Source organism: Cervus elaphus, chromosome 6 (genome assembly GCF_910594005.1).
Source record: "Cervus elaphus chromosome 6, mCerEla1.1, whole genome shotgun sequence".
Classification (NCBI taxonomy): Eukaryota; Metazoa; Chordata; class Mammalia; order Artiodactyla; family Cervidae; genus Cervus; species Cervus elaphus.
Window position 1 is genome coordinate 5,524,449 of NC_057820.1, and position 26,143 is coordinate 5,550,591.

The 26,143-nt window shown below is 43.5% G+C and overlaps 1 protein-coding gene across 9 annotated transcripts in view; it reads left to right on the top strand.

Moving 5' to 3' along the window:
* The window catches only part of LDB2 (LIM domain binding 2), a 437,269-nt gene that overhangs the window by 147,798 nt on the left and 263,328 nt on the right, over positions 1-26,143 (top strand). For all 9 annotated transcript variants that reach the window (XM_043906128.1, XM_043906127.1, XM_043906129.1 and 6 more), the window contains exon 2: positions 11,673-11,775. In XM_043906128.1, the coding sequence (XP_043762063.1) occupies positions 11,673-11,775 (103 nt within the window). The remainder of the gene's footprint in view (positions 1-11,672; positions 11,776-26,143) is intronic.

Here is a 26,143-nt window from a genome sequence, read left to right on the forward strand (position 1 = left end):
GTCACCCTCCATTTGGCCACGCGGCTCTGTGTATCCATCTTCCTGTCTTTATTTTACATTATAACCTAAGCATGCCTTTGTATTATTATAAGCCATGAGCAAACATTACATTTAAAGATTCCTATTTTTTTTCTAGTGCCCATATCTTGATTTCTGGTATCATTTCTCCCTCATAAGACAGCATATTGTTCCTAGTTTTTTGGTTTTTTTTTTTTCTATTATGAAGACTCCTATGGTGAATATTTTTGCATATAAAGCATTTACATATTTTCGGATTATGTTCTTTGGATGGGTTCCCAGAAATAGAATTACCGAGTCAAAGGGCATGAATGCTTTTTAATGCTTTTAATTCATGGCATATATTTATTTTAAAAATTAAAGGGAATGAAGATTCTGGTAAGTTTCTAGGACTCTATTATGTCGTTGAAGCCAACTGGGTTGTGACAAGCCTGGGTCTGGGAATAGTTGCCCTGTGTAAGTTCAAGCATTTGCTTTCTTTGATAGATTTTTCTCTTTTCTCTTTTCTTGCTTAACACATTTTTTTTCATATATTCATTTATTCAAGCTGTCATCTGCTAAGCACCTACTAGGTACCAGCGTTAGTTGCTCAGTCATGCCCGACCCTTTGCAAACCCATGGACTGTAGCCCACCAGGCTCCTCTGTCCTTGGAATTCTGCAGGCAAGAATAGTGGAGTGGGTTGCCATTTCCTTCTCCAGGGGATCTTCCTGACCCAGGGATCGAACCCGGGTCTCCTGCATTGCAGGCAGATTCTCTACCATCTGAGCCCCCAGGCAAAGCACTAGGTATCAGGGTCTACAGCAAAGTGAATGAATGAACTTATATTTTCCAGTAGCTAGGAAGACAACAAACAAATAGACAAAAGCAAGTATGAAGGACTTCCCAGAGAAAAAACATTGACAGATTTGTTTTTTGTTTTTTTTGTTTTTTTCTAAAGTTAGCTCCTATGGATTGTTGCTGTTGTTTAGTTGCTCAATTGTGTCCAACTCTTTGTGACCCCAGGGACTGTATCCTACCAGGCTCCTCTGTCCATGGGATTCTCCAGGCTCTTAAGAATACTGGAGTGCATTGCCATTTTCTTCTCCAGGGGATCTTCCCGACCCAGGGGTCGAACTTGCATCTCCTGCATTGGCAGTCAGATTCTTCAGTGACACAGTACTTGAGATTTGAATGAGGAGGAAGAAAAAGACATGTCAAGTAGAGGAAAGATGTCCACTTGTGGATGGAAGAGCGATTGCAGAGGGCTCTGTGGTGGCCAAGAGTGTGGTCCCGGGTCAGAAAGAAGGTTTCTGTGGCAAGAGCCCAGATCTGTGAGCCGTGTTCAGTGAAGTGAGCTGAGCCCCGGGGGAGAGACCAAGTCCCAGTCGTGCAGGGCAGTGGGTGCTATGGAGATAAGCAGCCATGCGACTCCAGGAGAGGCTCTCAGCAGGAAGTGACGTCATCTCGTGGGGGTCTTTCAGATATCGCGCAGGCTTCTTTGTGGAGCACAGGTCCAGTAAATCCCCTACATACGGACTTTCAAATTTTGAACTTGCAAAGATGAGAACATGTGTTTGCGTCTCCAACCACGTCCGTTCCTTCGTGTGTCTGGCGTGCATTGTCACGTGCGTGTATCCTCTGCAAGCGGGTGTAATTTTGTGCACCTCACGGTGCAGTTCTGTATACAGTACAGGGGTCAGTGTCTTTATTTCAAGCCCAGGATGTCCGCAAGCAAGCGTGACCGCGGCAGTGATGTAGCTGGTCCTGTACTTTCCAGGGTACTGTACTGTAAGAGTAACGCTGTGTCCTTTATTGTTTGTGCGTGTTTTTTATGTGTTATTTGTGTGAAAAGGATTGTAAACCTATGCCTGGACAGTACTGTATAACCCATTGTGTGAGTTGGGGGCCTCGGCTAACTTTGTTGCATTTACAAAGAGAATTTAAGAGCGCGCTCTCAGAATGGAACTCATCTGTATGTAGGGGACTTACTGTACTGGGAAACAGGCTTCTGGCGGAAAGAAGGATCAGGAAGCCAGCCCTGCTGTCCAGGCTGGAGGTGCTGGAGATCCAGATGAGGAGCAGGGGTGGAGGAGGAGAGTGGTGAATGGGCCCTGTTCTAGGTTGGAAATCGATGCATGGGAACTGCTGATGGATTGGAGGTGTGAGCTTAGGGAAAGAGAGGGATCAAGAATATGTCGTATTTTGTTTTGTTTGTCGTTAACTTCTTAAAGAAACTTCAATCAGAGTATCCTGGATGAAAGAGAGAAAAAAAAGAACATGTCCTAAAAGTTTGGGCTAAAAGTAGATTGCTATTGAGAATAGCAATCTGGAGTGATGGTACTGAGTTGGAAAAGAGTGGGGAGAATAGGTTTGGGGTGTGGAGAAAATAGGGGCGGGTCTGGCTTTGGTCGTGTTCGGTCTTTCGTTAGCAGGTGGGGAAGTTGGTGAGGCGGGGGAGCCAGGGGAGACCCAGGGAGAAGCTGGGAGCTGTGATTAGACACAGCCTCAAAGGGCTCGAAGACCCCAATAAACAGATGGGTAAACTGAGAACAGCATGGAGGCCTTCGACCATGGTCCAGAGAAACCCAATATCCTCCTTCTGAGTTTTGAGATTACGCTGTATTTCTTATGTTTGTCTTTGTAAACAAAAATCCTTTTCCCTTTTCCCAAGGAAGGAGAGGGGAAAACTCACCAATTTTCTTTCCTCGCTTCAGTCCCTGCACAAGCTTCCAGTTTTCAGTGGGGACTCTAAGAGTGATCCCTGTCGTTTGATTCCAATGCAATTGGGCGGGTCACAAAAACAAGCTTTTGCATCTCGCAGGCTTTTCCAGAAATGTTCTCTTGCTGTCTGCTGCGGTTAGGTTGGGACAGAAAATCTGTGCCTGATTTCATGGTGTGGTTTTCTCAAGATACACGAATCGCTGCCTCGTGAGATCGCCCTGCCACTCAGGACCTGTCACACCTAGAGGGTGTGATGTAATGTGAGCTCGCTGTCCAAACTGTCCCCAGCGAGACCCAGGCTTCCAGAGTAATTCTTCATGACGTCATTGGCAAAGTGGGCTTGCTCAGGGTCTCTAGTGTATTATTTTTGATATGTCAGAGTGCACGTTTCCAGGTTGGAGTCTAATAGAGGAAATTTAATTATGATGAAAATACTAATCCTTCACACCAGTATAATAGAGATGAGAACAAGGCAATGAAACTTTGCAGATAGAAACACACATTTAAGAGTCACAGTGTTCAGGCATTAAATCCCAGGGTTGCCTCTTAGTCTGTGGCCTTGGGTATATATCTTTTAAAATATTTGATTATCTATTTTTGTTTGCTGACTGCACCAGGTCTTAGTTGAGGCAGACAGGATCTGTAGTTGCAGCAGGCAAACTTTTAGTTGGGCCATGTGGAGTCTAGTTCCCTGACCAGGGATCGAACCCAGGCCCCCAGCTTTGGGCGTTGGGAGTTCAGAGTCTTAGACACTGGATCATCAGAGAAGTCCAGTGGGTATATATCTTAACCTCCTGGGCCTTCAGTTTCCCCATTTAAATTGAGATAGTAAAAGTACCAACTTGATAGGGATACTGTGAGGACTAGAATGTAATTCCTTGTGAAACTCTTAAGCCGGCATTGTCACTCTTTGAAGATTTAACACACCTCACTTATTAATAACAGATACGTGAACAGATGTGTCCAACCATCATGAAGATACGATTTTGCTTCTTTAGGGTTTTGAGAATATGTGGCTTTAAATTAAACAAGTCTTTGTTTGTTCAAAGAAATAATTTAAATAATCAAGTAATCGAATACTTATCTATTGCTTGCCTGCCAGATGTTAGCAAATGCACAGATACAGGTAGCGATCCTGCCCTCATAAAGCTGATAGGAATTTCGATGCATGAGACAGGGCGCTCAGGGCTGGTGCACTGGGATGACCCTGAGGGATGGGATGGGAAGAGTGGTGGGAGGGGGGTTCAGGATGGGGACACATGTATACCCATGACTGATTCATGTCAATGTATGGCAAAAACCACCACAATATTGTAAAGTAATTAGTCTGCAATTAAAATAAATTAAGTAATTTAAAAAAAAACTATTAAAAACAATGAAAAATGAAGTGAAAGTGTTAATCCTTCAGACATGTCTGACTCTTTATGACCCCATGGACTGTAACCTGCCAAGGTCATCTGTCCAAGGAATTTTCCAGGCAAGAATACTGGAGTGGGTAGCCATTCCCTTCTCCAAGGGATCTTCCTGACCCAGGGACTGAACCCCGGTCTCTGGATTGCAGGCAGATTCTTTACCATTTGAACCACCAGGATTTCATAACAATTGCAAGAATTTCAAAGCTTATTTTTGGTACCTCAACTGTATACATTTTACTCATTATTTTTAGACTATTGTAAATAGCCTTTCTCCTTGGACTCTTTACGATTATTTAATGCTTTTGTAGGTCAAGGATGGAGATTGAAATACATGGATTTTCCAGGTGTTTGGGGCAGGGGGAGGCACTGATGTAGCTATGGCTGTAGAATCATTTCTGCCAGATGCCAAGTTCTGTCTCTCTGCCTGTTTTAATACATGTCTTTCCCAAGGCAGCAGCCCAGGGGAGTGAAATGCAGGAGGTACTTTCTAAAAAGGAAGCCTTGAATTGTGAGTGAAACCCTGACATGCGATTTACTCTCTTGGTAACATGCTGCCGTTTTAGAATTTCTCTGTTAAAATGATAACTAACGTTTACTGGTAAATAAAATACAATTTAATTGAAAATAAACAAATCCTAGTTGACCATGAGAGAAAAAACAAATCAAAACTACAACCCCAGGGACATGAGATTTTTTAAAAATCTATAACATTAAGTAAAAAGGAGGGATTTAAAATTCTGTGTGTCCATTACATGCTTGTGCAATTACCAGCTGGTGAGAGCAAGTGATCTTACTACTTTTATCTCTGCTTCAATGTAGAATTCCATCGATGTGGTGGAAAACCTTGCTTTGGGCTGTCTGTTCAAAAAATGAAGCCTCAAACATTCAGTGCATTAATTGGATATTGAAACAACAAAGAAGGCAGTAGAAAGTTTGAAGAACAGTGTTCTGGACAAAGGAATATCTGAGTAGCAGAGTGGTTATGAGCCTCAACTCAAGAGCCAGAGTTTGAAATCTCTCTGTTACTTGTCAGCTTTGCGGTCTTAAGCAGATATTTGGCTTCTCTGTGCCTCGGTTTTCTCATCTGTAAAATGGAATGAATAGTAGGACTTATCCCCTAGGCTCACTGTGAGGTTTCAAGGAATTTATGTTTTTCAGTTGGCTCAGAATGGTGGCCAGCATACAATAACTGCTATGGAACTGTTTGTTATTATTTTAATTTTTTTTATTGGAGTACAGTTGCTCCACAATGATGTGTTATGTTCTCTGTACAGTCAAGTGAATCAGCTGTATGTGTACATATGTCTCCTGTTCTGGATTTCCTTCCAATTTAGGTCACCACAGTGCACTGTAGAGGCTTCCCTGTGCTATAGAGAAGGGTCTCATTAGTCATCTGTTTTATACGTGGTATCAATAGTGTATAAAGGTCAATCCCAATCTCCCAATTCATCCCTCCACTAGTTTCCCTCCCTGGTGTCCACACGTTTGTTCTCTATGGCTGTGTCTTTATTCCTGTCCTGCAAATAGGTTCGTCTGTACCATTTTTCTAGATTCCACATACATGTGTTAATATACACTGTTGGTTTGTTTCTTTCTTCCTTTCTGACTTACTTCACTCTGTATGACCATCTTATTAAATGTAGCTAATTTGACATATAAATGGTTTGGTACAAGACTCCTAGGTTTGGAGAAATTGATGGAAGCAAGACCTTATTGATAGAGAAAATGAAAGAGGTGTGCCCCCCTTCAGTCCAAGAGGGCCTTCCTCTAGAAAGGGGAAGGCAGGAGATTTGGGATTATCAAGGTCTTCTGTCTCAAAATATGCCTGTGACGGGCAGAGACACTTAGAGAAAGCAAGTCTGGCCAAGTGTGTGTCCGCTTCGGTCGTGGAGTCGCATTTGTTCCTCTTCAGTGTTTTCTGAGAGAAGCTAGCTGACATGTGTCAGATGGGAGGGACCGCAGTGGTCAGAGAGAAAGGAATCGTGTGCTATCTGCGTGTGCCTGTGGACAAGACGGTGGGGTTGTGGGATGAGGTGTCATCGTTTTCTAGAATCTCAAGGTACAGAAGAAAGCCAGCGCCCTCCTCATCCTCATGTTTCCAGACCCCTTCATACCCTTTCCTCCACTTTGACCTGTTTATTTTCATAAAAAACAAAACAAAACCACACAATTTTCAAGCAACAGCTTTATGTATAGTTCATTCTTCGGAGGGGGTGTATGTGCGCCACGTGACAAGTGGTTGCCATGGTAATTTCTCATTATTGTTGAATTGAAAAATAATTACTCTGGCAAAAATCCCACATAACCTGTCAGTACTGAAGTTAGAGTTGCCCGGGGGGCAACCCTGGCACCCAGATCCTGTTTTTGGTGGAGAGGGACATGGACGGGAGTGGACGCAAATCCAGGACGGGAGCAAAACGCGTCTGTGGATTTTTTTGAATCTAATTAAGACACTCTTTGCTATTTGACCCGAGTGCATCTCTCCTCCTGGTATATGATCTGGCTGACGGGGCTACGTGGGCTCACCTGTGAGATGAGACAGAAGGACCGGGAGCTTTCGTCGCAGAAATGCATATGGGGGATTATTTAGAGTGGAGAAGCGCCACTGGTGTTTTTCCCTAATTAAAATGTACAGGGCCTGTCAGCACCAGGCTCCACGCCTGAGCTCAGGCTGAGTTAATTTCGTCTTTCTTTACCTGGAGGCTGCGCTCTGTTATTGTGACTTTCCAGCTTAGGGAAAAGAATCCACTCTTTACTTATTAATATTCACTAGCTAGTAAACAAGCCCAGCTCAGGGACTAAGCAACAGCAAGGGCTGAAAGGACCTCTGTGTTTGGAAAAGGGAGGCGTGACCTCCACGAGAAGCCTGGCGGCAGGGAGGATGGAGTTAGGTGCCCCCCCAGCTTTTGGGCCCACCTGTTGGGACCTTAGGTCCTCACTCATCCTGTCTCATGAGTCATTTTGGAGGACCCTAGCGACTGTAATTCCTTTCTTGTGTTGTGGCAAGAAACCCTGCTTTTGGCTAACGAAGCCCTGTGATACACTCTGCCTTGAAGAGAATGCTAAGCAAAGGTTTATGAGTGGCGGTCTTTGATCACTGCACCTTCTTTGGACGTTTGGATGCTCATCCTTCTAGCAGAGCCGGACTCTGTTTTGTCATTATGTTGATACTGTTGTTAGATCCCACTGAAATACATCACTTAGAAATGCTCTTTGCTTCAGCTCTACCGGTGCAAGTTCAGACCACAAGTTTTCAATCTGGAAGCGCGGAGACCTGCTAATGGAAAAGCACACAGTCTATGCCTAGGTGTGGCCACTTCACCCCGGAGATGTTCTGACACTTTAGCACAGCGGGGCACGCAGATACTGCCTCCAGCATTGCTGTGATGGCAAAACATTAGAAACTGTCTAGAGGTCATTAGTAGCAAAATGCTTAAATAAAATATATTCTGTTCATTCAGTGTGCTACCATGTAGCTTATATAAGGAAAGAAGAGACTCTAATATATAAAATAGAGAGGTCTCCAAAACACAGTGTTGAAAATAAGCAAGTTTAAAAAAGGAAACGTAATGTATGACATCATTTAAATGAAATATTAAAAACAGAAAACAGGACTGCATGTTAATGGAGTTATGTATGTGTATATGTACATACATATACACATACATATATATGTATATATATACACAAAAGATGGGCTTCTCATGTGGCTCAGCTGGTAAAGAATCTGCCTGCAGTGCAGGGGTTTGATCCCTAGGTTGGGAAGATCCCCTGGAGAAGGGAAAGGCTACCCACTCCAGTATTCTGACCTGGAGAATTCCATGGACTATAAAGTTCGTGGTTGCAAAGAGTCGGACATCACTGAGCGACTTTGACTTTCACACAAAAGATGGCCTATGAAGGGCTATATGAGTTTCACGAGACGGTTGTTTATGGGAGCCTGGGGGAAGGGAGAGAAGAACCGAGCTGGCTATGGAGACCCGGGACATCGATTTTTACTTATAATTTTTCACTCCTTTTAAAAAGGAAAAAAGATATTATTTTAATAATGATTAACTATTAAAGTATTATTTAAATTATTAAACCACCTGGATAATGGGCCCATGGGTCTTTGTCTTGTTATCCTCTATTCTCTGTTTTTACAAATTGATAAAATAAAACTTCTCTTATTTGAGTTACAATCAATGAAGTGTATTCATCTAATGAACATACCACTGAAAAGAGCAAATACCCACAGGTGGTTCAGGGAACAGCAGTGTAAGTGAGCAGTCCTTCCTGCGTCTGTGTGACCTTGTCACATGCGTGGCTGGAGCATCCACTGATGCGGGCAGGCAGCAGTAACATGACAGAGACAGGTCCTCTTGGATGACGTCCTGGTTCCCTAGCCACGGAGCTTAGATTTAAGATTCCTCCAGTCTTCGAGGAAGAATCTTACTCACGATGCGGGTATGGCCTCTCCATTTCTTCTACGCCTTAACTGTAGATGGGAGATCTGTTGAGGATGGAGAGACACTTAATACCAGGTTCTTTCCTTAAGCATCTGCTACGGCAGTCACAAGGTTAGATAAACATATCGGGTTGCCCAAAATGTACGTTCTGGTTTTTCTGTACCATCCAAAGGAAAAACTCGAACGAACTTTTTGGCCAAGCCAGTATATTTCAAGGCAGTGATTCAATTATAATTTGATCCATACTCTAACTGTGTAGAGGTGTCCAGCTTTTCTAGCACAGGAGACAGGGAAAAAGGAATCCAAGGACTGAGACTTGGTCTTGCTGGACATGCCCGTCCAAAAGAACAATATATGCAAAGATGAGGGGGTGGGAAATGGTTAATAGGGACCCTTGGTTTGAAAAGCTAAATTGCTGGGTCCTTTGACTCCACACAGGCCAACTCCTCACTATGCTGGTCCCCAGAAGGATAATAATGGCTTTTCTCTGGTTTGCCTGATGGCTCGGCAATAAAAAATCTGCCTGCAATGTAGGAGATTCAGGAGATGTGGGTTCAGTCCCTGGATTGGGAAGATCTCCTGGAGAAGGGGATGGCTACCCACTCCAGTGTTCTTGCCTGGATAATCCCATGTACAGAGAAGCCTGTCGGGCTACGACTGAGTCACAAAGAGTCGGACAGGTCTAAGGAAATGAACACACCTGGATAGGAAGTGTTTTACAATATATCCACCAAATATTGTATCTGTTGTATCTGGCAGTACCTGGTATGTATGGCCACCCCACACACCCCAGAACAAAACCTCAGGCTCTTGGTTTGTTTTTAAGAGTATTTGTCATAACCTTTACCGCTAAATCTTGAGAGGTTGATCTTGACCTGCCGGTGAGTCTCAAGGCCCTTCCTGGTTAATCTCCTTGTTGGTTTGAATTGAGGGGTTGCTTTCATGGAGGGACGGCGGAGCCTGGTGGGCTGCCGTCTATGGGGTCGCACAGAGTCAGACACGACTGAAGCGACTTAGCAGCAGGAGCAGCAACTTCACGGAGAATTGGCGGCATCCTGCCTGCCCTCACCTCTTAGGGGAAACCAGGCTTCCCGAGCTCCTCTGTGGAATCCTCTTGGAAAGTTTCTGCATGCAGCCTTTTACTGGTCAGTTGACTGGACTTGACCATACAGCCTGCTCCCAAGGGAACTTCCTGGATCATTCATTTTACCGCTGATGGAGGCACCACATTTGCAATCAGAAGGCGGAAGTGCTAGCCTGTGCATAGAGAGGCAGAATCGCGACCAGTCACTCTCTGTTACCTTTCCTTGGTCTCTCTCACATGTGGTCAAGCAGAGCCCTGTTGCCTTTCTCTGCAAGGCTCACGCCATCTAGATGACTGACATCTAGAAATCGAATATGGAAGCACTGATTTTTTACCATTGCCCACAGCTCATGAGGTTGTTAGCTCAGCTCTGTGGCTGAGAACTGAGATTCCACCTGTCACATTGCTAGGTCTTCTGCTAGAAATTTCACATTTGGTTCAGCATGGGTCTTTATAGTTGTATTTCAGCTGCTGCCTGGACTCCTGGCCTAGCTACTATGAAGATTTCTTTCATAAAACTGCTTCACTGATCCCAGGAACTATACTAGCCAGTGAATGGCAGAAGGGGTTGTTTAATGAGGAGGTTTATTTTCAGAAAAAAAACACATGAAGGTGGGGGAAGGGGACAAAATCTGGACGAACTGGGGGAGATCCGCTGAAGCAAAATTTCCTGCAGCCAATGCCAGCCTCTTCTACTCTTGCTTGTTGTTTTCTATCTAAGGTGAAAGTCACTTTTTGAGCAGAACTGTTTGGTAAAAAACATGGGCTGGTCAGTTTATCAATTATACAAATCCACTGCTGTAGTGAGCAAGGCTCTGCGTGTATGTGGGCAAGGGAGTGTGGGGATCTTCTGTACTTTCCTCTTAATTTTGCTGTGAACCTAAAACTACTCCAAAAAGATTAAATCCATTAAAAAAAAAAATAGGCTAGAATTAGCAGACTTTCATCAGCTAGAAAGTGATGAAGCTAAAGTTCCCATGTCGTTGTGTTGTGTGTGTGGGCTAAGGGAACCACAACATGGGAACTTTAGCTTCACCACTTTCTAGCTGATGATCCTGACTGAGAAGTTTAAGTTTTTTGAAATTCGGATTCTCTACTTACAGATATCTTAGGGTCAAAGAAGACCATAATAAATAATAATAGCTGCCATTTATTGAGCAACAATTATGCGCCAGACAGTTACTCCCTAGGCTCCGAAGTCTACTACAGTAATTGTTCCCAGTTTGCAAATGAGTAAATGGAGGCAAGGAAGTTGGCGTCTTGACTTAGGTCATCAGTGAATAAGAGGCAAAATTTATGTGTTGAAGCCAATGTAACATAGAGGTCAAAGGTATAAATCCTCTGCTGAACTGTTCTGTTTTTAATAACTGATTTAATAACGAGCTAGTGATTGCCTGTCATCTTAAACCAATCCTCAAGAACAGTCCCCATGTATGTGATGTTTGCTTGTGCACAAACTCATCTTTCTACATAAATCCAGGTAGCAATACTTGTATCCTTTCATAGGGATATTTACATCAAGGAATGCCACAAGCCACACACAATCTTTTTTTTTTTTAAATAAATTATCTTTAAAAAATGTAGTCTCCTTAACCTGATTGTAACATTGTGGTTTCTGTTTGTAAAATCCGGCTCTTAAAAGAGCAAAGTGAAAGAAAGAGAAAAAAGGCTGAGTACATTTTACATTACCTGCAAACCCTTTTCTTAAAAACTGTCACAGTATTCCAAAATATGTTTATTACATCTCCCCAAATATGTTCCCCAGAATTAATTTTCATTCACTTTGCATTAGCTCATTTATTGAATTGGAATTTGGTCCCCATTTGAGGCAATTAACTTGAAGAGTGACCACACGCCCGCCCACGCTCCCTCCAGAACACCCACACACATATGCCGAGTCCCAAGCCACCGGTGACTGGGTTTCTCTGCCTTTTTCCCTTTCTCAGCTCCTCATTGAGATATTTTCTGCTCTCACCTGCTAAATAAATCATCTGTCTCTTTGCAGGACAGCGACAACCTCTGGTGGGACGCGTTTGCCACCGAGTTTTTTGAAGATGATGCCACATTAACCCTTTCATTTTGTTTGGAAGATGGACCAAAGCGATACAGTAAGAAAGCAGTTTATTTTCTCTAATATTTCCTCTTTTTTTTTTTCTTTGCACCTGAAAGAAAACCACAGGGGTCTTCAGAGAATAGAACGGTGCTGACAGGCTGACAGTATTCCCTGCCCTCCTGCCTCTGATCAAGGCGTTGTCACCGGGCGACGAGATGTTTCCGTTGCAGCTTAGGATGTCTAGGCATTTGCCTGTTTCGAGAGTGAGGCAGATCTGAACCAAGTTCCCCAGTGATAGGTGGGAGCTGAATTGTGGACGGTTGTCACCCCTCACTTCCCTGCAAACCTTCTGTACCCTTGACAACTCATACTTCCGACGCACCGTTTTGCTTCTGAAGTTTCCTTAAAAAAAAAGAAAGAAAAAGTCTTACAGTCATGGTATCAGCCACATCCTTCTAATCCCCTCTTATCAATTATCTCAAGTATTTATTTGACAAGTGCTATGTTTTCTTGCGGGCGGGGGAGGCCACAGCTGCTTGGAACATACACTTTGGGATTCCTGTTGACAGAATTTATAGTTCCTTGTCTTTCCAGCGAGTGATAACTCTGTAAAGAACCACAAATTACAGCCCATGGCACCTTGGGTAACAGCTGATCTGTCTTGATTAGGTTCAGCCAACTTGTCAGAGATGAGATTTGCTAGTTATGCTGGAAGACCGAGAGGCACAGATACATCAGCACGAAAGCAATTAATGTCCGGTTAGATCAGCAAGAGATGCGTTTTCAGACATCAGTGTTGCGCAGTAGGAAGGGATCTGTCTGTCAGAGGGTAAAACATCCCAAATGTCACAAACAGAGCTGACAATGGGAGCAAGTCACAGTATGCACAAACGGGTCGGTTCAGAGCTTTGGGTAATTGATAGGTAATAGCAGTCTTGATAAACACCATGAAAAGATCCGACGGTTTCTAAATGTATTGCAAAGCAATTAGTGTACAATAAGTATATTTTTTTTCTTAATGTTACAGGACTTTAGATAACTTAGTATTTGGATCTATTGCAAGATGAGTTGATTCATTATGCTAATACATGCATGGTGATTTTGCGAAAGTGGCAAACGTCGGGAGCAGGACAGCTTCCTTGATGGAAGCCCAGAGCCAGGAGCGTCTCTTTAGATATGTATGTTGCAGGCTTTTAGAGGTGGGGGATGTGTTCAATACATATTTTGTATGAGAGGGGTAGCTACTGTGCCAGACAAGGGGCTGTTCCGGAATGTCTTTACATTCGACATAAGGACGCCTGTTGCAAGCGCCAGCAAACCCACTTCACCGGGGACTTAATGAGTTCACTGGCTTTTCTGTGCGTGGGTGCTTCCAACCTCCTCACACCCCAGAGAGTGGGAGAGTCGAAGCTACTATCTCAGAATTCCCTGGGAAATGAATGAACTCAGCAATCCAGCAGTTACTCTCTCCCCAAAAGCCTGCCTGATCAATGATGAATAATTGCGAACCAAGCAGTCATCCATCCTCCGAGCCTTATTTTTTTTCTGAGGCATAAGCTCAGATAACTTCAAGTTATCATTGTTTCATGTTCCTGTGCTTATTTGTGTGTGTGTGAATCCATCAGGATCTGCTCGGGGAACTAGAATTACTAATAAAACAGACTCTCAGTCTTCCATCTGTCCACCCCTGACCCCAACATCATTTGGGGGGGTGAGGCATGATCAGGGCTCCTTGAAGATCTTATGTGCACGTACAGGAGTGCCTGCCTGACAACGAGCCATTGTTGCCCAGGCTTCTTTGTTTCTCTGAGCCAAAATATTTCCCGAGCGGCAGAGAGAAACAAAGATGATTGACAGTCTGGAGCCGAGTCTCATCAGCTGCTTTGCTGACAGGCGGGTGATGTGCGCACGCTGCTGATGTGCGGGCTAGTGACAGCTGATTGACAGCCGAGGACCGGGAGATAGGGAAGATGAAGGATGCTTGGAACGTCTGACACGCACTGTTTATGCAGCGCTCCGAGCATCTCGCGGCCACCTTAACCCGTTGGCGGTCCAGGCACGCTGTGCCAGCTCAGCAGGGAAAACGCACGCTGGCCCCGTGCTGGGGGCTGCAGCCTTTTCTTGACACCTTGCAGGGAGCTGAGAGCTGTGTATTTCTGAGGGAGAAAGTAGGACTCGGCTATTACATTTGTATATGTAAGACATTTCTGCAAATTACTTTCATTCTAAGTACCAAGAAATATTCCAGGTGAGGTTTGCTTAACCCTTACTAGAAAAAAAAAAAACTTTTCTTTCTCCCTCTCTATCTCTGTGTTTCCAGAGGGTCTCTCAGCTCTAATAGATCGTATGTCGAAGCTACCGTAAATCCTGTAATATGCGTTTACTTGTTTATTTGTTGCCTGTCATCCTGTATTAGAATGGTATCTCTCTGTGCACCGGGGCTTTTATTTATTGCTGAATTCTCAAGTTAATACAGAAACTGGCACAAGACTCATTGAATGACTGACATTTTGGGGGAAAATTTTATACCACCAAACAGAATGCTGAGGTCTTACCAAGAGGGAAGACCTTACTAGACCTTACCGAGGTCTTGCACTTCTTTAAATGGGGAGAACTCAATCCAAAGTGCTCTGCTGGGCTTTCAAATAAGCTTTAGGGTGTGGTTGGATCTATTTTAAGTTGTACGGTTGGGAGGGGGATGAGATGGGTGGCATCACCGACTGGATGGATATGAGTTTGAGCAAGCTCCGGGAGTTGGTGATGGACAGCCCGGCATGTCGCAGTCCATGGGGTCTCAAAGTCAGACACAACTGAACAACTGAACTGAACTGCACTGGGAGGGAGAAACCTAATCATATAATAATTCAGAAAATAATTGTGTTTGGGAAGATACATTACTCTTCCATTTATTATTCATTTTTTGGCTGTGTGGCATCCAGGATCTTAGTTCTCTGACCAGGGATCGAACCCCTGTCTCCTGCATTGGAACTGAGGAGTCCTAACCACTGGCCTGCCAGCTGAGTCCCATTGCTCTGCCTTTTAGAAAGCCCCTGTTGCTCCATCCACCTGGGTCCCTACTCTCCTGATGGGAGTGGGCTCCCTCCCCAGGTCGGGTATGATCAGGACTGCTGGTGGAGACCGCTGCCGTCTTCCTAGAAGACTGGGGTGTAGCTGATGAGGAGAGGACCCTGGAAAACGTCTGCCTTCGGGCTGGGCAGTGCCTAAGGTTATGTGCCTGCCGCTGCCTTGTGAGCCATCCTGAAGGTGTTTTCCCAGCAGCTGGAGAAACCCGCAGTCCAGGGAGGTGGTTTCTCTTTGGGTGGGGTGGACTCTCAAGTGGGGAAAAGGGCCAGGTAGAAGAGATTCCCTCTTGGTCGGCAAGTCCATGGTTAAAGACCAGGAGAGCTGAAGTGTCTTTTCTGGAAGTGGACCCTTCCTTGGCCCCCAGAGCCCCAGCTGGTGAGTCGCGAGGCCTCAGGCTGACCACCTCCAAAGTCAGAGTCAGGACACCCCACCCCACCCCATCCTACCCTTTCATTTCCCACCACAAAGGGGGAAGAAATGGATTTGTCAATTCATACATTTCTGAAAACACCAGTCGCAAATAATAACGTGTCTTATTTGACCGCGATGACAAATGAGAAGAGGAAGGGGATGGCAGAGCCCTTTGCACACTGGTTTTGCAGTTTTAAGGTGGTGCGTGATTTTCTCCTCCATCTTGTCCGGAAGTGGCCGTTCTTAGGTTGCCTGCTCACCGTTAGTATCAAGAGAGGGTTGCTATTCCTCTGCACCTTTTCTGGGCATGGAGCAGAACTGTGGACACAGTCTGCCCAGCTCCTGGTGACCAGCACAGACACTTTTGGTAAAGACACTGGTTAACCCCCTAAAGAGACCTAGGTTAACGTCCAGGGTCACAATGGCTGTATTCGTCATCTATAGGAAATACGTGATTCCCAGTTCATTCAGGAAAGGGTTCTCTGCTGGGAGAGATGCATGAAGAAAGTTCTCCTGTGTTCTATGGAGACAGTGGAGAGGCTGGGAGCCAGTTGGATATATTCAACAATAGAAGCACACAAGGGTTCAGTGTGAACATTCTTGGGTCTTAACTTATACTTTGATAATTAAACAGACCTCTATTTCCTTATCTGTAGAATGGACTCAATACTGCCATCACTGGCTTGTGGTGAAAATGAAAGGAGATAAGATGATCAAAGACCCTTGCAGCATTTGAACAATGTGGCAGTCAGCACTATAATTATTTTTTTTAATATTTATTTAGGGCTTTTTTGTGGCTCAGATGGTAGAAAAATCTGCCTGCAATGCAGGAGACCCAGGTTACATCCCTGCCTTGGGAAGATCACCTAGAGAAGGAATTGCTTACCCACACCAGTATTCTTGCCTGGAGCATTCCATGGAGAGAGGAGCCTGGTGGGCTACAGTCCTTGGGGTCCCAAAGAGTCAGACATGACTGAGCCACTAACATTTTCACTTTTCTTTTATTTATTTCTTTGGGTGCATCGGGTCTTAATTGCAGCATGCGGAATCTTTGATTGTGGCATGTGGGCTTCTCCAGATGTGGCGCGTGAGCTCCAGAGAGTGATGGCTCAGTAGTTGTAGCCTGTGGGCTTCGTTGCCCCATGACATGTGGGGTCTTAGTTCCCAGACCAGGGATCAAACCCATGTCCCCTGCATTGGAAGGCGGATTCTTAATCACTGGACTGCCAGGGAAGTCCCCACTATTATTACCGATAACAGTGCGCCGCTTGGCTGTCACTGCAGTTTCTGTGCCTTGGAGAGGCTTGCCGTGGTCAAGTCCTTATCAGGTACCCAGGGCTTGCCGGGCAGCCGGGAGCCCCCAGCCAGCTTTGCTGGGCAATTCCTGCTGAAACGCAGCATTGAAGCGACCACCCCCTCTCGGGCTTTCCACTGCAGAAAACCCACAGTCATCACTGGTAAGTGAAGTGGGCGAGGAGGTGGGAGAGGAAGTGAGGAGCGGCTGAGTGTGTGTGGGCTCTGGGCTTTGGGGGCTGAAGACTCCAAACTCTACACTGTGTCCAGGTTGGCCTTGCTTTGGGAATTTGGTGGGGAGGGCAGATGCAAATACTAAAATGCCATCTTATGTGGGGACACTTCTCATTGCCCCCCATTTTTTTTTAATTTTATCCTCCGCATTATTTTTAGGGAGAGGTGCGTGGTTCAGGCAGGAGTTCCGGGTCTGATACCTGGATTCAGACCCACCTTTGTCTTTTACTATAAAGCTGTTTTATCCCAGCTTCAACTCATTTCGACAGAGTTCATGCATGTATGCTCTGTCATGTCCGACTCTTTGGGACCCCATGGACTGTAGCCTGCCAGGCTCCCCTGTCCGTGGAATTTTCCAGGCAAGAATACTGAAGTGGGTTGTCATTTCCTTCTCCAGGGGAATCTTCCCAATCCAGGGATCAAACCCACGTCCCCAGCGTCTCCTGCATTGGCAGGCGGATTCTTTACCACTGAGCCACCCTGTTTTTTACTACCTGTGTGATTTGGTCCAAGTCACTTTCGAAGCATCAGCAGCCTCCTTTGCAAAAGCAAGGGTTTGATGAGATGACGCATGTAAAACTTAGCAGAGTTTTCAGCACACAGAAAATGCTCCATAAACAGCTGTTGTTTTTCAATTGAATTCCAATGAGCGTACCTCGGCGTCTAGATTGAGATTGAGGGCAACAACACAGTCATCGCTAATCCTTTATATATTGTTTGTAATTTGAGGGTGACGGGTTCCAGTAATTTGCCATCTTATAGCTCATATTATAGTGAGTGCCACGTTCCTTCCAGAGTAAAGGTCTCTGGCAGGACCACACACCTTTATAGTCACCTGAGCCGAAGACTACTTTTGTTTCCTCTGTGGCTTCTGGGGGTTCGTCTATTTCACTGTCCAAAAGCAGAAAGTCGTCTGGGGACATGCCGTCAGTCTCTGTGCTGTTTTCCTTAGTCATCAACTCCCACTAGATGTTTGAAGACCTGCACATCAGCCCCTCTGTGGAGCGGCTTCTACACATCTTACTTCCCTTTTCCTTTTTTTTTTTTCTTATTTCCCTTTTATTCTGAAAATTCTGCTGGCAGTGCAATATTGACGCAGTTCTTCAGTTTTGTCTTGTAATACGTGCTTTTATGTGAGGTGTATTTGGATGTGCGCCCTTAAGGTAGAGAAATTCTATAAGGCCCAAGTAGCTTGCCTATCTCTGGTTGCTTTCTTTTTTTTTTCCCCCTGGTTTATATTGGCTCACCTTGTCCAGCTGTGTTTTTATTGTGCTTGCTATATCGGAATTCTGAAAACATTTTCCCCCACTTTCTTTTTCTCTCTGCAATATCACCTTACATGATTAAAAATATGTTTCTGGGAAAATCATTCCTTGAATTAACATTTTGACACCGTGCTTAATAACTATTAGGATATGAACATGGGTGTGTTTTTTTTAGTAGTACACCTATATATTTACTTTTTTTTTTTTTATTCTTCAACTAAAGAATATTTTATTTAAAAAAATTTTTTACGATGTTGTGTTGGCTTCTGCCATACAGCAGTGTGAATCAGCCATAATGATACACACATGGCCTCCCTCCCTCCCCTCCCTCCCCTGTCCCCATCCCAGCCCTCCAGGTCATCAGAGAGTGCAAGATCGGGCTCCCTGCGCTTCACAGCAGCTCCTCACCTGCTGTCCACCTTACACCCGAGAGTGGACATGTGCCGATGCGACTTTCTCCATTCGCCGCCCCCCACCGCACTGTGTCCACAAGGCCATTCTCCACATCCGAGTCTGCATTCCTTCCCTGCAGATAGGTGCATCAGTACCAGTTTTCTAGATTCTATATATTCCATCTCCTCCTCTGCCACCCCCTTCTCTTCCTGCCCTCAATCTTTCCCAGCATCAGGGTCTTTTCCGATGAGTTGACTCTTTGCATCAGGTGGCCAAAGTATTGCAGCTTCAGCTTCAGCATCCGTCCTTCCAATGAATATTCAGGGTTGATTTCCTTTAGGACTGAGTAATTTGATCTCCTGGCTGTCCAAGGAACTCTCAAGAGTCTTCTCCAGCACCACAATTTGAAAGAATCAATTTCTCGATGCTCAGCCTTCTTTCCAGTCCATCTCTCACATCCATACCTGACTAATGGACACACCATAGCTTTGACTATACGAACCTATGTCAACATAGTAACGTCTCTGCTTTTTAATATGCTGTCTAGGTTTGTCATACTTTTCTTCCAAGGAGCAAGCGTCTTTTAATTTTGTGGCTGCAGTCCCCATCTGCAGTGATTTTGGAGCCAAGAAAATAAAATTTGTCACAGGATTGTGTAGCTAGCCTTTAGAGACCCGTAGCTTCCTCGAGAGGTGTGTGCCAATTAGTCCAAGGGTTCTTCCTCTGTGAAGTAATTTTGTTCTTCTGAAAATTCTTCACTCCTCTTCTTTCTTTCTTTTTTTTTTCATTTAAGGAGGTAGAGTTCAAAATCCCATACTCTGGGTCCTTCTGAACCTCTGTTCCACCAGAGCTGTGTGAAATTAGGTGCATGAGGTAGTGAACCTCAGTTTCTTTATACGTAACATCAACGTGATCAGAATGCCAACATCATAAGATGCTTGTGAAGATAGAAAGTGAAGGGAAAGTGAAAGTCACTCAGTTGTGTCCAACTCTTTGTGACCCCATGGAACCCTCCAGGCCAGAATACTGGAGAGGGTAGCCTATCCCGTCTCCAGGGGATCTTCCCAACCCAGGGATCGAACTATGCCTCCCACATTGCAGGTGGATTCTTTACCAGCTGAGCCACAAGGGAAGCCTAAGAATACTGGAGAGGGTAGCCTATCCCTTCTCCAGCGGATCTTCCTGACCCAGGAATTGAACCAAGGTCTCCTGCATTACAGGCAGATTGCTTACCAACTGAGCTATCAGGGGTTAAATAAGATTAAGAAACATGTACCTTAGCTTCAACATCATTGGAGGGACTGATGTTGAAGCTGAAACTCCAATACTTTGGCTGGCTGATATGGAGAGCTGACTCATTTGAAAAGGCCCTGATGCTGGGAAAGATTGATGGCAGGAGGAGAAGGGGACAACAGAGGATGAGATGGTTGGATGGCATCACCGACACAATGGACATGGGTTTGGGTGGACTCCGGGAGTTGGTGATGGACAGGGAGGCCTGGCGTGCTGAGGTTTATGGGGTCGCAAGGAGTTGGACACAACTGAGTGACTGAATTGACTGACTGAGCTTAGCTTAGTGCTGTCCATGAAAAACACACAGCAAATGTTTATTGCTTGGATAAATGAATGGATGGGTGAATAAGAGAATGAGTTAAACCTATGATATGCCAGTCGCTTGGCATTAATACTACTTCCCTGGCAGCTCAGCTGGTAAAGAATCCGCCTGCAATGCAGGAGACCCTGGTTTGATTCCTGGATTGGGAAGATCCCCTGGAGAAGGGAATGGCTACCCACTCCAAAACTATTACAATGATGACACTTGTCCAACAGAAGGTGAAGTTTCCACCACTTATTTTGCTTGGAGACCTAGGAGTGCCATCCTCTGTTCTAGGCACTTTTGGGTTCTACATCTTGTTTACTGAGGAACAGATGAAAGGAAGGGAACTGTGATTGCATTCAAAAATTAATCTGAGAAGAAAGAATGCACTTCTTCAGATTGGTCCTTGATGATTAGTTACTGAATGTTTGTGGCACTTCCGTTACATGATGAAATCATGTCTTTGCCTCAGATAACTCTGGAAGATGCCATCCTTTGCATGGAGCTGCACTATAGGGTTTCTGGAAAGGTCTAGTATTTGAAATTGTGATTTTAGTGAGTTATCCTTTTCAACAGAAGTCTTTATTGGGCTGGCAAGATTTAGAGTAAATTAAGTTCACTTACTTAAGCAGACATTTATTTAAGTTAATTTTTCCCTTCATTCATTCATTGATTCATGCATTCAGAATACACTGAATTCTTGCTTTTTGCCAGGCGTTGTCATCATGCGGTAGATAGTCTTGAGAGGAAGGCAGTTAATCACCATTTTTTTCATTGACTTTTAATTTCATTTTATGAAAAACTTTTGCCTTCAATTAACACAATCAGCTAAGTAGCACAAAGAGAAAATATTCTTGCAATGTTAATGCAAAATCTAGGATTAGTTATATATTAATAAAAAAGACCTGAGAGAAAGCCTACAACTGATGAAGGAACAAACAGACTTCTGAAGGGAAAGATGAGCCTGAATCTTTTCTCATCTGTGGTTTCAAACTGATGATCTCAAGAAATGCAAACTGGTCGTAGCAATAGATTCAGCATATCTCCCATTTGCTCATCTGCTAATAAATACCACACTAACGATCAAATGACATAATGGGCAGAAAATGTGTTACATAAAGTGCTATTTAAGTTGAAAGCGTAATTATCATCACGTTTATAACTGACCTTTAGGATTTGGTGACTTTATTTTCCCTTTATAAGTCAAGCTGTTAAGAAATCTGGGAGGAGTGTTGGATCTTTTCTCATGGGGATATAATTCATTGTCAATATTATACAGCTTAAGCAAGTCAGACTTATAACTATTCTCAAGAGCTTGGTTGAGAGGTCTAAATGAGGTTCTAGCCAAGAAATGGACAAGGATGTCTGACTTTTGAGACTGTGTGACTATGATAACTATGGAGTACTGGTATGTACATTTCTTGACTCTTGGTTTCATGGGTATAGTCCCACTCTCATTTGCCTCCCTATGGTTCGCAAACCAATATGGTGCTTCCTCATGGCGGGTAACAGGATGAATGGAGCCGACTTCTCATTATCAAAGTGGTAGGTGATGCTACTGGTATTTATTGTTGGGGAGCTGGAGAAGATAAATGTTCTACTCAATAAAAAGCTATTAAGAAACATCTTACCTGACCCTCTTCACATCCAATTTACTCCTCATCTTGAAGGTAGTGTCGATAGATAAAAATCTAAGTATACAAATGCAATACATGGGACATAATTAATACTACAAAATCACTTGTTATTTATCTAACAATCTGAGTTAACTAGATGCCCTGTGTCTTTTTTTCTTAAAGCTGGCAACCCTACCAAAGGACCCCAGTGCATGCTCAAATGTGAAATCTAGACAATTCCAGAGCAGTTCCAATGGAGTGTGAACACTATACATTATATGGGAAAATCTCTAAGAGTGTTACTTGGCCCTGTTGTGCACAAGAGTCTTGCCCCTGCTTATATTCAGCAACTGTTCTCATGAGTCTTACCTAAAGAATAAAACACCTCAGCAGCGGGGGCATGGAGTGGAATGGTGGGGTGGTGGGGCAGTAGGCTAAAGCCTGCCTAAATTTGAATCCAAAGTCCGTATTGCAGACCCTCCACAGTTGACTTTGCTGCCCTTGGGCAGGTACTGAGCACACATGAGTGAGTATTATCACCTGCCTAAAGGAGCTTACAGTTTAACAAGGGAGATGGACATAAGCAATTAACTCCAGTGCAATAATATCCCCACAGTGGAAGCAGAAGTACTTGGGACATAAAGAAGAAGGTGATCAAAACTGCTTCCAGGAGAAAAAGACTCAGACTGGTAAAGGGGTCTTTCTAACCTTCTAAAACCTTTGGTTCTTTAAAGCCATGGCAGGAAATATGCTACCACGATGCAAAGATTAAGTTTTCAATAAATATCTGTGGATTGGACAGATGAGAGGTCAAGGGTGTGTGCCTGCTCAGTCGCTCAGTTGTGTCTGATTCTTTGCAATCCCATGGATTATAGCCCGCCAGGCTCCTCTGTCCCTGGGATTTCCCAGACAAGAATACTGGAGCAGGTTGCCATTTCCTTCTCCAGGGGATCTACCCAAGTCAGAGATCAAACCCGTGGGCTCCTGCATTGCAGTCAAATTTTTTACTGCTGAGCCACCAGAAAGTTCATAAATAGTATCAATATGATCCAAGGAAACTGATTGCTTAACCCAAAGGCAGTTAACGGCACATACAGTTTTTCTCATGTTTTAATACATTTCTACCGTCACAGTCTCTAGTTGCAGTGACTCATTTTGTATTGTAGAGTAACAGAAATGTCACAGAGCAATTTGGAAATTTGCCCATAAACAGAACTGAGACTTAGACTTAACATTTTAAACAATAAATGAAAATCATATCTACCCATAGAAAAGATGTGGTACATATACACAATGGAATATTACTCAGCCACAGAAAGGAACCTAATTGTGCCATTTGCAGACATCTGGATGGACCTAGAGACAATCATACAGAGTGGAATAAGTCAGAATGAGAAAAACAAATATCATATACTAACACATGTTTGTGGGATCCAGAAAAATGGTATAGATGATCTTATTTGCAAAAGAGAAATAGAGATACAGAGGTAGAGAACAGACATATGGATACCAGCCAGGGGGGGAGGGGGTGAAGGGGGCGTGGGATGAATTGGAAGATTGGGATTTCCATATATACACAGCTGATACTATGTATAAAATAGATAACTACTGAGAAACCTATGGTATAGCTTAGGGAATCCTCCTCAGTGCTCGCTGGTGACCTAAATGGAAAGGAAATCCAAAAAAGAGGGATTTGTGTATCTGTGTAGCTGATTCACTTTGTACAGCAGAAACGAATGCAACATTATAACTATACTCCAATAAAAATTAATTAAAAAAAGTGTCTACCCAACCTGCAATACTAGGGTCAACTGCTTTTTTTTCCTTTTCTTTAATGCTTTGGGCCATAGGTTAGTGGAGTATTTCAGTACACAGCCTGCCAACCTTCCTGCTAAGTCCGATTGTGTCATCAAATTTCATAGAATAAGTAGTCCTCAGCAGCCGTGCTTAAATCTCCTTATTGAATGGATCTTACTGGACACCACTGCAGTTGAAATACCTATTTATTTATTTAACCTTTCTCAAGGACTTTCCACATGTCCTCTACCTGTGCCCTTGTGATAAGAAGATGGATGAACAAAAGTTCTTGTCTGGGAGGAGCTGAAAGTCTAGTGAGCTGTTGCTTCTAGGATTTGACTATTGGCAGATCTTAGCTGGATTTTTTTTCTTATTGCTGCCCTATGCCTCTGTTTTTAACCTGTTTTTTTTTTTTTTTTTTTAATTAATGAATTACTTTATGGCTGCGCTGGGTCTTCATTGCTGCATGAGGGCATTTCTCTAGCTGTGGCACATGGGCTTGGTTGGTCCATAGCATGTGGGATCTTCCCAGACCAGGGGTTGGACCAGTGTTCTCTGCATTGCAAGGCAGATTCTGAACCACTGCGCCACCAGGGAAGCCTTATAAACCTGTTCTTACTAATGCTCACCATCACACTTTTAGATTCTACATCTAAATGGAGCACTGATATTACTTTCAACATAAAACATTTTGAAAACTCAGTGTTAAGCTGGAATGGATGCACTATTTCCTTGGTACAATACTGGTTTGTGAAGCTCTTATTTAGTGACATGAGCTGACTTGGAAAGCACCCTCCCCCACAAGCCAGTGTATAGTTCCATCTTCACTCCTGTGTTATGTCTGCAGGTTGTGAGGGCACCTTATTTATGCAAAGGGGATAAAATAAAGCATTTGCTGAAGTCAGGTTAAATTAGCATTCTTCTACAACTGTATTAAACAATGTTTATGTGCATTTCATTAAGAACATAGAGGTTCCATGACAAAATCACCCATTGGGGTGTGTTTCATTATTTACTGTTTAATCAAGGTGGTTGTTTTGGAATATTTAAATTCAGGAGCTTACAGAACTTAGTGCCCACATGTACTTTGCTTTTACTATTCATTCCAAGAGAATTCACTCCGCAGAACCACTATGATGTGCTTGTTTATTTTTATGAAGTTGGCCCTTTCCCAGTTGGTGCTGCCTTTAATGTATTCTTTGATGAGAACTTCCCTGATGCAGCATTATCTTTGGGTTTTCAATGAGTCAGGAGGACTTGAAATTGACAGCAATCAACTCTAATAATCATTCTGAAGATCTGTAGAAGGAGGAAGAAGGTCACCTGGGAGCCTAGTGATAAAGCCACTCCCTTTTCATGAGACAAAGTCCCCATATTATATATAGCAATCAGAGCATTACATTATTTTTTAAAGACTTTTCTAAAAATATATGTGTCTTACTTAATCCTGCCTTTGAATAGTCTGATTTGGAATTTGATTGTCTTTTTTTTTTTTAACTTTGAGAAACACATCATTTGCTATGCAAGAATAGGTTACTTATACTGATGACAATGGAAAGACAGAAGTTCTAAAATCAAATTATGCGGAAGCTTAGTCAGTAATGCTTGAGAGGATATTGCTTCACAGACATATATGCTATCTCCATGTTGTTCTCATATTCCAGATAAAAATCAACCACTTAAGATGTTTCTCAGTAAAAGGCTGACTATTTGTGTGTTGTTTAAGAATTAATGCAAACTTTGAATGTATTCTGAAGATTGAAGTTCGTTACCTGAGTGATGTATTTGCCCAAGAAACACTTTCCTTGGAAATGTTTGTCACATCATATGTGTGAAGGAGTGCTAGCATTTGATAAAGTCAATAGCACTTATTCAATTTTCAACTGAGGCATTTAGGACACTTCAACTTTCAAGCTTTAAAATAATAATAATTGTCAACTTTTTCCAGGTTGCCTGAATGTTAGTGGTAATTGCTCAGTTGTGTCTGACTCTTGGCAACCCCATGCACTGTAACCCACCAGTTTCCTCTGTCCTGGAATTCTCCAGGCAAGAATACAGTAGTGGGTAGCCATTCCCTTCTCCAGGGGATCTTTGCGACCTAATTTAATTTTCCCACGCTTATTTGCTTCCTTTCAATAGGACCATAAGAGAAATTATATACAGTGTTTGACTGATTATGTAAATAAACTGCTAATTACATCTTTAATAGTTCCCCATACTTCTAGACACTGTACCTGAATGTGTTTCCTATAACATGCTTTAGTACATAGTGCTCTATTTTTTTTTTTTTAAAGATGGGGCCAAAATCAGTAATTATGAGCATTATTATTCAGATTCACAGCGGTGCGACTGCTCTTCTTCACTTGATAATTACCTTGTTAAACTAATGTCAGACCAGCGCCATACCTTAGTTAAGAAAATGGCCCACCAGCTCCATGCAAGCAGGCCCAGCTGTGAAAATATTAAAAGACCTATTAAATCCAGACTCCTCTTCAGCATTGCCTCATCGACATTAGTTATGGAAGTTCTGAGAAGTCACGTATTTCTCAGTAGAAGTTCGTTATTTATTTCCTGAGGTCCCATTGCATTTGTTGACAGTTGATGCGTCCAGCTGTATTTTCTCCATTCTCAGCTCTGGGTTTTGTTGCCAACTGTGTGTGTGTGTGTGTGTGTGTGTGTGTGTGTGTGTGCATGTGTGCACACGCTGTAACATCCAATTCTTTGTGACCCCAT